Consider the following 14439-nt stretch of genomic DNA (forward strand, 5'->3'; position numbering starts at 1 on the left):
AGAAGGTTCACCATGACCAACCATGGCCAGAGTATACTATCACGTTTGGCAAAGCGAGGATGAACATGGTGACCATTTGCTAGTAGTTGGTGCTACTGAACTAAAAGGCGAGGAGTCTAACATGCCCTCCGGTGTTCACCTAGGACCCCCACAAGGAAGTATGGACTTTGCTGTGTGGGACGTGCACTTTGCGGCTCTCAAATATGTCCTCTCACTTTGTAACAACTCTGGTATCTGAAAGTGCGCCGTTCTGTAAAGAGAAGGTAATGTTCCATAAGCATCAAAGTCCAACTGGACAGCTTAGACTTAGGCCAGTTACTTTAATCAGTCTTTCTCTCTTCATCTGATTAGGCATTACGGCTTCTCTCGCCTGCAGACTCTCACCTACGTCCTGCAGATTACCACTGGCCTCACCTGTGATCAGTTTGTCTCTGACCTGTCTTCTCAGACACATTTTTATACCTGATCTCTGGCAGCGCTGAGCTTGTGCAGAATTAAAGTCCTTTTGCAAAGATGGAATGGGTATGCACCCCAACCTACAGTCCATCTCTTCATCTTATTACAATAATCTCCATCTCCAAAACGAAATCTTGTTTCCTGCACACAAAGTGCTGGTGCCTCTTCCTTACTTCAGTGGGAATGCCTCCACTCTGCCCCACTCGTATGCCTATGAAACTTGTATTCCTCCCCAAATGTGCTCTGCAAACCTATGTGCCCTGTTGGGAATCTAGGAGTGTTTTCGCAAATCAAGGTGCACAGTGCGCCAATGGATGTATTTACGCAACAGAGAGACCATTTAGCCCTTTATAAATGACCTCTACATTATAAACACGCTACTCACAGTGTACACATAAACTGTACCAACACACATTGCATACACACTGTACACACACATTGCAACTTATCTAACAATGATTTGAACTTTAAATGCTTTATTTAATAAAATTGTTCTATGTTCATAAATGCAGATTTACCAATAACAGTCAATTAGATTCTAGATATCATTTTACTAGTTTACTTTTCAAAATGCGTTTGGTTGGCTTTTACACATTTTTGCACATAGCACTATTTATTATTATAAGCCCAAATGTTCAACAATATTTAGTGGGCCAGCTTATTTTAATAAGATCAACAGCACACTTAATTGTTTATTTATTATTATTATTAATAATAATAATAATAATAATAATATTACTGAAATCCATAATACAAATATAATAGCAAATTCAAAGTACACATTCAGTGATTTGATGTATGCAATCTAAGGGTAAGCTACAATGATAATTTTCAGGTTTGGCTTACTTTTAGCTACTGATATATTATATTTTGAGTTAGTGTGGTGAACTTTGATGAGCACATGGGACTTGGCTCAATGCAAGCTATACACCCACAAAGGGCCTCCACCCTAAACTTGCAGAGGTTACCGGAACATAATACAGCCTCAAGTATCCCTACCTCATGTTAAGTCACAGGTTTGTAATTATCTGGGTGTCGTCACCTACACAAGGAAGATGGGACTAAGCAAAACAATTACTGATGGGAGGGATAGTTTAGTGTGACTATGAAATGATTGTGTAATATGATATTCAGTACAGGTACAAGCCGACTGGGACAAGAAACTGAGAATTGCTGTCCTCACAAGGCACCTGAAACATATGGGACGTGAACCTCAATAGGATGAATACAATATCTCCTTCAACATACTATAAGGTAAGCTTCACACAGGCATCATTTCCATCAAATATATTCATTTTTGTTTTGCTGCTCTCACTGCTAATTAAAGCTGTTTAATAAATGACATTATGTAAAACTACAAATAGTAATGTATTAGATCTTTTAGAAAAAAATGACAATTCCTTGACATTGCTGTATGATTGTAGAGCGTAGAGGTACAGCATATTACAGGTTAGCATATGGTACCACAGAACAGTATCCAGTCACGGTAAGAGAAAGAAACATAGATTTAATTGTTGTAGCACAATTTGGACTTTGTGGCCACATTCCATTGAATTTTCATTGGACTGGCTAGAAAATCATGATGGCTGATAACTGTATTAGCAGAGCCGTACTGGCTATAGGGCAATATGGCATTTTAATGGTGTGTCTGAGAATATAAGTAGGCTGGTAGGTGTTTCTCTGAACCCTGCTTTTAATAAAATTGTCTTGCATCAAAGTCACTTTTACGTTTTTTTTGCTACAATTGTACCTTCCATATATATATATATAATCATTTTCATGTGGTTCTTTCAATTTGCCATTTTTAACATCATGCCTGAGTTAGACATGTGACATTATAAATTCCTCTCTGATCATCTTATAGGTCTATAAATGAGGAATGTGAGGATCTACTGTAATGTTATTTATTTTTATGCTCATTCTTGTTCATCACTATAAAGTGTGCATCTGCCATTTAATGTTTTATGAGCTCAAAAGCAAATCATCTATGAATCATGGCTCCATAACCACAATACACTAAAGTCATTGCTGTGATGGTTTATAGAAATATTAATTCTAAAATACTATTTTTTTTTATTGTTTTTATCAGATAAAGCCATCTCTGGCATTAAGATATATAAATAACATTAAACTTTCATTTATTGTTTTGTATATATCCTACTGCTACTTTTACTAAGGAAATTGCTTTACCTTTCTTATTTCTGTTTGTGTTTTTCACAAACGCCTTCATATCATCTTGACGTAGTCATGCATTACCCTTGAAGACACCACTGCTCTTAGTATTAGATACATGGGAATACACACAGCAGTTCTGTGTCATGTCCAAGGACAATGAACATATAAACAATTAGATGATAGAAAGGCTTTGGTGAAAAACAAACAAATAAGTTAAAAAGGCAAAGCAATGCAGTTAGCAAAAGTTGCAGGAATACATGTATAAATCAATATAATAACGTTATTTGAAGAAGTTGAACTGAATATTTGGGGAAAATTTTCTTTGAACTCCACACTTACTATGATAGGTTTTACCATTGCTTTTGCTATCTATAGAGAGATTAACCATACTTGCCAACTCTCCCGGAATGTCCGGGAGACTCCCGCATTTCGCGGGAGTCTCATGGACTCCCGGGAGAGTGTGGCAATCTCCTGGTTCTGCCCACTTCCTAGTGAAGTGGGCAGAATTAGATCCCAAACGCCGCAATTCACCGGGAATCGTGGCGTTTGGCCCCGCCCCCGCTGTAAAATGCCGTATTTTGCGTCATTAAGTCACGGGGGCGAGGCCAAAAATTACGTGATTTTTGGAGCCCCGCCCCCTGCACGCCCACCTTCCCCGGCAGGCTCCCGGATCATACTTGCCATAAGTTGGCAAGTATGAGATTAATCTTAGTGCTGATCTTGGTCTTCTGTCTTTCTTTCCTTATTTCTATACCTAGAGAATTTTGAAACAATACTAAATCTAGCATAAAACCAACATTTAATTGCTTTGTTAATACTTAATTCCATGTGTCATAAACTACCTTGAAATACTTTAGCTGTGGATAGTGTATGGGTGTTCCTGCCCATAGATAGATATTTCCCAATATTTACCTTTTTGTTACCTACATCAGTGACACCCCGGCAATTATTACAGTATCCAATATGAGAAATACCAGTTATTACAGCCACTCTTCTGGATAAACCAGATTTTCTCTTTTACTATGAAAATTATAGTTCTGAATATTTTGAAAAAGGATAATATTATAATAATAATAATAATAGTAATGATGTTGCCTGTGGTAGTGCTGTGCTGGTTCCTACAGAGTCCACTCTCTCCAAATACTTAGACAACCACTTGCAAAACCTTAAGCAAAAAACAGTATACTCATATAGACTATTAATAGGATGGGTTATGACTTTCTATGTAAAACTGGGAGATATCTGATATCACAAACATGACCAACCAAGCGTTGGTAAGTCCAGCACTGACCATATCCTTTGTTCTTCTGGTATACACATGTATGTTTCGTTATTTTTACTACAAAGTCTATGATACCTTACAAATGAAAAAGGGCAGCACAGTGGCCTAGTGGTTAGCACTTAAGCCTCGCAGCACTGGGGTCATGAGTTCCATTCCCGACCATGGTCTTATCTGTGTGGAATTTGTATGTTCTCTCCATGTTTGCGTAGGTTTCCTCCAGGTGCTCTGATTTCCTCCAACACCCCCCCAAAAAAAACATAGTAGGTTATTTGGCTGCTATTAAATTGACCTCTCACTCTGTTTCTGTGTGTATGTATATGTTAGGGAATTTAGACTGTAAGCTCCAATGGGGCAGGGACTGATGTGAATGAGTTCTCTGTACAGCGCTGCGGAATTAGTGGCGCTATATAAATAACTAGTGATGATGATGATGATGATGCTGCGTCATTTGAATGTCACATTTATTATAAGAGCAAGGGGATTTGTCTGGTTATTAAAGGAGATCTGCAGTCTTCAAACATTTTTATACAACCCAGTCTTCTCACACAGCAATTTACTCTATACCCACCCTCAGCTCAGCTGCGATGTTGATACTGCCCTGGGTAATATGAGTGAATATGTCTGCACCGGGGTCCATGGAGATAATGGGGCCTGCTGCATGGCAGATGCAGAGGGCCGGGGCCCCAGGACCTCCTCCAGGGCCCACAACCCGCTAGTTCCACCTCTGATTATGACATCACATTTATTTATAAAGCGACAACTTTTAATGATGATTGGGAATGTTCTTAGGTAATTTCCCTGTATGACTGAAAAATGCCCTGTACAGACATTGTTGGTGGCAGCAGCAGCAGCACAAATAGAGAGGGTGCTCAAACACCCACAGAGCTGGCTCTATGTTCCTAGTGCTGTACATAAGAAAATAACTAATCGCTCCCATGAAGGCACTTTCCTCCACACATGGTGGTCATGCCCGAAACTGTCAGGTGTCTGGGTTGAGATTAGAGGGTTGATTAATTCAATTCTTCAGGTGGACATTCCTCTGGAACCTAAGTTTTTTCTTCTCCCTGTGGGGGCTCCCTCGGCGTCCCGACATCAAAATAAATTGATCAGACACATCATCTCGGCAGCAACTTGCCAAATAGCAGCAGACTGGCGTATGCAATCCCCTCCCTCCACGCATGCCATAATTAATAGAATTTGGCAGTTTCAACGGATGGAGTATATGACTAGTATAATTTGGAACTCCTTGAGAGCTTTCACCAAGGTATGGGACCCGTGGTTATCCTTCTTTCAGGCCTGCCCACCCTTTACATAACCCAGCTTTAAACTTCATTTCTAACTAGGACTTCTTTCTTCCTTTTCGTTGGATCTAGTCACTCTTTACCCTCCTTCCTTTTCTCCCTCTTCTCTTGCTTTCTTTTCTACTGTACACTCTTTTTTCTCCTTTCCTCTTAATACAAAAATTTTGGGTCACTCGTTATTTCTAAATCTCAATGCTCGGTTGACTTAGCGTTTCACATGTTTTACGCTGGTCGTAGACTTTGTTACTTGTTGACTATTTTTGCTAAATGTTTTCACTCTGTCAATCGTTCTCATATGTTATTATGACCTTCCAAAAATAAAACTTTTTTTTAAAAAAAAGAAAATAACTAATCAGTTACAAAGCAAAATGAAAGAGATGTGCTGTGAGCTACTTAGTATGATGGCAGGCGCTTAAAATAATTATCACAGTGGCACTGAAATTCCAAATGTGGCTCCTCAGTTCATGGTCCATCCCCCTGCTCATCTCAGAGCAATAAGTAGATAGGTACAGACTGAAATAATATGGCTATGGGGCTTGGTGACTGCGGATGAACTAATTCACTCTTGGTGAAGAAATTCGCTGATCCGTCCTCCAGTACACCTCTAAGCTTATGGCACCGAAATCTCACTCCTGCCCTGACCCAATCTCCACTTGGAGCGATACTCACATACCCACTAAATTATTATTATTATTCTTTATTTATAAAGTGCCAACATTTTACCTAGTGCTGTACCTTGATCTTATCATGATATAAATAAATAACATACAATGACATGAAACACAATATAAAGATGAGTCTGTCCAATTGCGCTTACAGTTCAAGAGTTGTAGGGAACACTTGATACAAAAGGTGGTGGAATAACAATTGTAGCCGATAGTGGACAGTGTGTGGCTATTGTAAGGCAGAAGCATTGTCAGACAATAATGTTAAAGCTACCGTTGGTAATTGCCATTTTTGTGCAGCTGATCTCTAACTGCAGTCCACATGCTATAGAAAGCTCTTTCATTAGCAGGCACTATCCTTTGTATTCTTAGGTTATTCATTTCTTAACATCTTGCATCAATAAATATGTTTTACTTCCTTGGAGTATAGTATTACTACTAATCTTATTTCCTCGGCTTAGTGTAGCAATTACACAGTACATGTACAGTCACAGCTTTCTTGATGCAAATGAACCACACCAATGTACCGGCAATTTATTTGCATCTTATTGTTGCACATACTTCAAATTAAAATTTTGACATGAAAACCAACAGAGGAATATGAAAACCAGTTCCTATTTATGGCCACTAGCTGCAACCTATTAACTTGCAATGAAATAAAATCAATCTTATTTCTGTTCTTTGATTTACAGGAAGAGGCTTCAAACTATGAGCTAACTGTGAGGATCATAAAAGCTCGGAATATCCATGGGACAGACGTTGGTGAGCAATTCTATAATAATCGTACTTCCCAGGTGCTGGCAGGACATGGTCCAGGGATGCAGAAAATGTGAATGATATAATCTGAATGTCAGGGATATCATGCTGTCACAGTATCCTTATTGCAAGTAATCCGGTATAACATAACATGGGCTGAACTGAAGGGACACAATCATTCTGTGACAGTTTATTGCTGCCACATAAATTGCCACAAGTGAATGCAAAATGGTAACATTTCATTTTGGATTGCATCCTTTAAATTAGTAATTTGCACAGTTTTACCATTCTGAAAGATATATATATATATATATATATATATATATATATATATATATATATATATATATATATTACAATGTAATTTGGGATTTATATTACATTGCATTAATATCACCTGTTAAATATTCCCATATAGTATTATCTGCAAAATCTCAATAATAATACCTAAAGACTTCATCAGTAGCATGAAGCCAGGTGACTTAGTCTACTTGGCTGGGTCAGAAATTATCCTACCTGTTCCACAGACAGAGATCCTGGCGTTAAGAAACACTGGCTAGGAGAATGTTGTGCTTTATCAAATGGGTTTTCAAAGCCAGAGTCTTACCTGAGAGGTGTTTGTGTGTAAAGACATCCTGTCGAAGATGTTCACAATTTGATGTCAGTCGTGAGACGTTACTGTAAATTCTTTGCTATGTAACAGAGTAGAAATGATCATTAACATGAGAAACATGTGTATTTATCAACAGGCGTACATCTGAATTAAAGCTAGCCAAATCTAACAGCACTACCTCCCACATTGTTAAGACCTCAAGGGGCGGACCCAGACATTTGTCCTACCCCGGGCGATTTTAGGGGGGAGGGGGATTTAGGCCCCACCCCCTTTCTGTGTTCTAAGGCTGCCGGCTGCTGCACAGTATGTGCAGGTCCGTTCAGCAGTGAAAGTGTGCTGTCCCGCTGCTCTGATTGTGTTTAAAACACAATCAGAGCAGCCGGGCAGCATACTGTCACTGCTGAACGGACCTGCACAGTGTGCAGCTGTCGGCAGCAAGCCCCTGGTAGGGGGGGCGATCGCCCTGATTGCCCCCCCCTGGATCCGCCACTGACCTCAATACTTCAAAGTGAAAGTACTTGGAATTAGAAACTTACAAAAGATTCATTAGTTTGCAATTTGAAAGATTAATTTTTTGAATCCGTTTTTATGCTACAATATGTTATAGAGCCATCTCTATCAATCAAAAGCTGATAGGTAAGGTGTGTAATTTGCATACACAGCCATTTGGGTCTATAGCAGATATTAGCATAGCAAAGTCCACAAAAGTGGATAGCACCAAAAATATTTATTAAACTGAGACAGGATATATAACCCATGCAATATTATGTAGGCTTTATCTCAACAAGGGGTCTATTTATGACCCCAGTGCAGTAGCCATCAATATGTACCACTGCAAATTGCAGCTCCACATAAAGAAGTACCGCTGCAATTTACTATGCTGGGGCTGCACTGGATGCCTCGGCATTGACCCCCTTCCTCTGTTAAGAGCCTAACACTGCCGGCAAGTGGAGAAGTGCTATGCACATAGTGGTTTCTCCCAGGAGGGATCCAGCAAAGCCAGAGTGGCTTCCTATTTAAAAATACCAGGAACACTATCCTGAAATAGCGTTGCTTTGCTGCTGTCCCCATAATGGTCTATAGGGACAGCCATAAATGTCGATAATTAGGTTCATGCTGGAGAAAGCTATGATTCCTCCCGTGTTAACTCTTTGATAAAGAAGAAAAGTGGTGAAAGACTCTTGTGTCGGCTTTTACTGAGGCATTTTGGTTCTGTACCACTAGATAAATAAAACCCCAAATGTGGGGATACAAACTGTGGGATCACCCTAGTGAAAAGTGAGGGTGATTTATGTTATAACTGTGCCTGATGGGGATCTCTCATTTAATTGTGAGTAGAGTGCATGGTTTCATTCAGCTGGACCTGAAGTATAATTGTTTGCACAGAGCAAGGTATTCTATTATTATTGTTATTACCATTTATTTATATAGCGCCACTAATTCCGCAGCGCTGTACAGAGAACTCACTCACATCAGTCCCTGCCCCATTGGGGCTTACAGTCTAAATTCCCTAACACACACACACAGACAGACACGCTAGGGTCAATTTGTTAGCAGCCAATTAACCTACCAGTATGTTTTTGGAGTGTGGGAGGAAACCGGAGCATCCAGAGGAAACCCACGCAAACACAGGGAGAACATACAAACTCCACACAGATAAGGCCATGGTCGGGAATTGATCTCATGACTCCAGTGCTGTAAGGCAGAAGTGCTAACCACTTAGCTATCATGCTGCCCTGCATATGTGTAGTACTCCCCCACCAACCCATCCACCCCCACTAAAACCACATATGTTTTTTGGCAAATGTAAATGAATAGATAAATAATTAAGTCAGCATTCTTTCTATAGACAAATATTACTTGTTTTCTTTATTTACCTACTACAAGTTATCCATTGTCTACTAAATATTTCCTGGGTCACATTTGCATATTAATTACCCTATCTGTGGAAGCAGATTTTAGGTGTGTAATGCTAAATGCAGAGTCAGCTTATTACACCAGTTTGATTGTTCTATCCGTATACTAGTTTTTCATTCTTGTTTTTTAGTCTTTTGGAGAGAAAAGTTTGGAGAGGTTTAATACAATAAATTACTTATTTTATTTCCACACAGTGAGCAAACCGGATTGCTATGTTTGTTTGTCTCTTCCAACGGCTTTGACGGACAAGAAGAAAACCAAGACGGTCTGGAACAGCAGAAACCCTTTCTGGGATGAAACGTTTCACCTCAGGATCCACAGCCAAGTAAAGGTAGAAAGAGAGAAACACAAAAAATTTGTGACTGAAATGAAATGAACATGGGATGACCTGACCTCATGTTACTTTATGATGGTAATAGTGTTCATGTTAATGTTGAGAGTTAAAATAAAGTTTGCTCAATTTTTAAACAAAGAAAAAACCAACTTGTGTCACATGGGTAGCCTCAGTGCATAAAACATGTATTAGTGGCCAAGACCTTTAAATATCGCAGCCATTTGTTAGAGGTTATAATTGAATTATCCCTAAAGGAAATAAATTCTACGCTTTCTCCATATGACTTCTATTCTGAGTCTACTGCTCCTATGATTATTGAGCTCAGAATATTGCTATCCCAGTCTAAACATTGACTAAGGCTAGGTACACACTGAAGCGTTTTCGTCCAAATAATCAGGCAAATCAGCTGACATATGACCGTTCAGTCTGAATTCGGATTAATGTGTATAGTGACATGATGGTCGAAAGTCGTTCCAAAGTGTCGATTGTCGGCTCATTTGGTTATTCATACTGTTTAATATTTTCTGACCAATCACCGACCGATCATGTAGTGTGTATGCACTCATGCTCACAATCAGTTTACAGAGTCGTGTTCTTTTCAGCCGATGCTAGCAATGAATGTCCCAGTGAATAAATGTAGAGAGTGCTGTAGAAGGAATAATCCATTTGTTCGTGCTGAGACATGATGTTTTGTTTCAGAGTCACAGAAGCTAACGAAATTCGTTAGGATATGTGGACAGCTATAACTAGGAGGTTTTAATCAGTGTGACAATGTGACAATAATGAATAAATAAATATTGTGCTGTCATTCTCTGAAGACTAGAGGACCAAATGAAGAGCATAGATCTGAAGGTAAATCGTGTCAGTGTGTATGCATGAATTGTCAGACTGATCGGACTTTCAGTCATAGGTACAATTGTTTGAGATAACACATTGGTCGGACAATTTTTCAGTGTGTACCTAGCCCTAGAATGGGGTCATACAGTTTACAATGTAAATAGAAATATTCTCAGACCCTGCATTCTCCTCTTCTCTCCACCTATTTTTAAGCTAGGTACACACTACAGGGTTTTTGTCCAATAATCGTCTCGACCAGCCGACATACGACCGCTTGTTCAAAAGTCGGGTCAGTGTGTGTAGTGACACGATGGTTGAAAGTCTGCCCAAATGGACGATTGTCGCCTCATTTGGTTGGTCGTACCGTTTAATATTTTCGTTCCAATCTCGTTTCTGTTGTGTAGTGTGTATAAACTTCCGACTGATCCATGACAATCCTCCGATACTTCCTCATATACTTCCGAAATTGCAATCATTGCTCATGACAACATGGCTGTAAAAAGTCGCTTAAGGGACGTCCGCTCTTCCCTTTATCGTCTAAAACAAGGCTAGTGTGTATGCATGTATCCATGGATCGAGTGATCGGGCCATCGATCGCATGTAAAATCGATCGTCATAAAAAGTTGGTGGAAAGTTCTTTAGTGTGTACCCAGCTTTACTTTATAAATGCTATCTTTGATCTCTGTGCAAATACTAGAGAGAAACCGGTCAAGCTGGGTACACACTACAGAAAATTACTGCAGATGGGATTTCTGTGATTGTACCAACGACTGAAAGTCCTGATGATCATGCAGATATATGTGTGCACACCTACATGGTTGACCATCAGATCTGGGCTCTTTATCTGTTATATCCATCATCTAAAAAACTTGTGACTCTGTACACTCTACAGATATCTGCCTACGCTGCTGGTTGTGAGTGCGTACACACTTCCACATTTGCCTGACATCGTTCCATCGTTGATCATGGAATTTAGGAAGATTATAAAATCAAATGACACAATGTGCTTTGGTAAGATAAAATATGATCGTGGGTGTGTACACACTAATGCGATGTCTTACCAATTGGTCGTTTATTGTGTGATTGGCATGATAATTGGATGAAAAACCTGTAGTGTGTTCCCAGCTTTACTAACCATTAATTTTACTTTTTATTTATTAAGATGTCAAATTTACCGTTAGCTTTATTTAGATTTTCTGACCCTATTTCTAATAATTAAGATCTGAGTGTTGAAATTATCAAGGTATTGGAACTTATCTGTACAATTTATGCCATTTAATGGGTGATGGGTCATTTAATTAGTAAATGTATCGATGTCTATACATCTGTGTAAAATGCAGCACTTTTTTTCTTCTTTTTAACTTTCAAAAATTTGGACTGTCTTATAGTATGTTCTATAGTTGTAAACGAGTTATAGTATCACCTTGCGGATGACTGATTGGTTCATCAGGGAGACCTGATATATAGAAGCTTAATAATCATTAGACTTATATATTCTACATAGGGATCAATTGTTCATGCCCTAGCAATTATTTTAATTCTGCACAACACAACATTATTTTCATATATGCTTGTTATCACAATTGATTTTATTGGAACGTAATAAAGATTACGTAATAAAGATTGAGTTTTATATTATTTCTGACCGGTTAGGATCTATATGAACATCATCAACATCATCATTTATTTATATAGTGCCACTAATTCCGCAGTGCTGTACAGAGAACTCACTTACATCATTCCCTGCCCCATTGGAGCTTACAGTCTAAATTCCCTAACATACATACACACAGACAGAGAGAGAGACTAGGGTCAATTTGATATCAGCCAATTAACCTACTAGTATGTTTTTGGATTGTGGGAGGAAACCGGAACACCCGGAGGAAACCCACGCAAACACGGGGAGTATATATAAACTCCACACAGATAAGGCCATGGTCGGAAATTGAACTCATGACCCCAGTACTGTGAGGCAGAAGTGCTAACCACTAGGCCACCATGCTGTACAGTTTATATATTCCCGATAGAGTTTTGAAATTAGTGCAACTTCCAATTAGGATAGTTCATTTTTTTCTATATATATTCAGTTTGATTTACTTTCCGGGGAACAACGGGTCAGTTTGAATAAAATGCAATAAATATATGTGTTATATGACTAAAGGGACTGAATGTAATTTGTACATGGAAGTTAATGTGCTTGCTGGTGCAGTAGTTTCTGTCCCAGTTTCCTAAAATATATTTCCTCTTATCCACAGAACATCCTGGAATTGTCATTGCATGATGAGGACGTAGGGACGGCAGATGATCACATGTTCACAGTGAGCTATGACCTGGGAAATGTTCCGCTCAATGAAACTGTGATGGAAACCTTCACTCTCAATAATGAGGTAAAAGCAAGGGTCGGTCTTTTACATTTACATGTCAAAGTACATGTAGAAAGCAGTGCAAAGTTGGGAGAATGTTTGAGAAATGTAATTCGTTTGGGTTGATTTTAATATTTTATAGAGGAATTTGAAATCTGTTGCATTATATCATCATCATCTATTTATATATATATATATATATATATATTATATAAAATGTACAAAACATTTAAAATAGTTGTATCTGCTTGAGTGTTTATAGACAGTAATGTAGAGTAGATGGCATTATTCTAATGTAGTTGTTAGCATTTGCAACCAGGAGAGGGCTGGCAAATTTTAGCCCAGGGGGGCAAGACTCAACTCAGCTGTCTATCAGAAACATTTTAAAGGAAAAAAAATGCAGATGGCCCAGTGACCCTGCCCAAAATAGCACACTATGGGCCCAGCCCTTGGGGCAGATGCCCGATGCCCCCCTGCCCAGCCTGGCCCTGTTTGCAACCATGCACAGAAATAGGCTTTGAAGTGGTTGGCTTGGTTCAGAAGATAGCCATGCGCTACTCTTTGTATGGCACTGAGCACACTCAGAAAACCACTATGGCAGCTTTGCAGATTTCATGTTTAAATTAATGAAAAGGAGAAACTGGAGACAACCTCCTCCTGTGTATGTGGTAGCAAAGTCTCATAATAAATTAGGTTAATTATCGCAGTGTTATTAATTATATTACTATTAATGAATGATTTGCTTTCTTTATGTGTATTAGCTGCAGTCTCTCCTGCAGTATGTTAATAAAGTATAATTCCACTTTTTGAAGACTAGGTCACTCAATCTCCACTTATCTCACCTAATTCGTGACAGTTATTATCCAGTTAATGGAACCTTCTGTTAGATATGTTATTTTTTTCTCAGAAAGGAAGGGGGGTGAAGCTGTCATAAAAGAAACTGCAAACCATTTTGGACCTTCCTATACTTTTCTTTAAATTGTCCCTCTTTCTGGTCTTGTGCATAGACCCATACATGCCCACTGTACCAAATGTCCCCGGAGGGACCCAGGCTTTCTAGGTTGTTTGAACCTAGAAAGAGGCAGCACCCCTTTACTCCCTTAAACCCAGAGCCAACCAGTCCTTTAGGGGACAAGGGTCTTCAGGATCCCCCTATGCCAAGGCTATGATAAGTCTCTGTTCTTTGAGGTCGGACGAAGCTCATCTACGTAGATCTACCTCTGATCTGTGCCTTGTCTCTTCTCTGGTAACCACCTCTCACTCCCGCCTACAAGACTTCTCCTGTGCTGCTTCCCACTTATGGAATTCCCTACCACCCCCAATCAGACTTTCCCACAGCCTTCACATCTGTAAATGCTCTTTGAAAACACATCTCTTTTTTAGAGGTGACCTTATCCTCGATAACACTATTCACACTAATGCACCTTCACAACTATCCCAATCTCCACTCTGAGCCACTCTCGCTCTTCTTGTTTCAGCTGTTCTTGTCTTACCTATGCCCTGTTTGATGTATATTCCTTGTCTTCCCTACTGTGTGGCGCTGCGGAGCACTGTGGCGCCTTACAAACCTGATAATAATAATAATAATCTTCCTGGCAAAAAAAAATATTATATCCCCATTGCCGCAATTAACCTCCAAACTGGATTTATTTTGACCCCTTACTTTCCAAACATCTACCGATCTCAATCACATAATTAGCAGGACACTGTTCTAGCCATCGTACCTTGCCGGCCGTGGAA

General features: G+C 39.3%; 1 protein-coding gene across 1 annotated transcript in view; it reads left to right on the top strand.

The window, feature by feature from the left end:
- Window positions 1-1571: 1571 nt before the first annotated feature.
- Window positions 1572-14439, top strand: part of LOC142109365 (cytosolic phospholipase A2 delta-like) — a 37287-nt gene continuing 24419 nt past the window's right edge. Inside the window, exons 1-4 of the mRNA XM_075193518.1 lie at window positions 1572-1710; window positions 6572-6641; window positions 9360-9496; window positions 12592-12723. Coding sequence (XP_075049619.1) covers window positions 1678-1710; window positions 6572-6641; window positions 9360-9496; window positions 12592-12723 — 372 coding nt within the window. The 5' untranslated portion in view covers window positions 1572-1677. The remainder of the gene's footprint in view (window positions 1711-6571; window positions 6642-9359; window positions 9497-12591; window positions 12724-14439) is intronic.

Source organism: Mixophyes fleayi, chromosome 12 (assembly GCF_038048845.1).
Source record: "Mixophyes fleayi isolate aMixFle1 chromosome 12, aMixFle1.hap1, whole genome shotgun sequence".
Lineage (NCBI taxonomy): Eukaryota > Metazoa > Chordata > Amphibia > Anura > Limnodynastidae > Mixophyes > Mixophyes fleayi.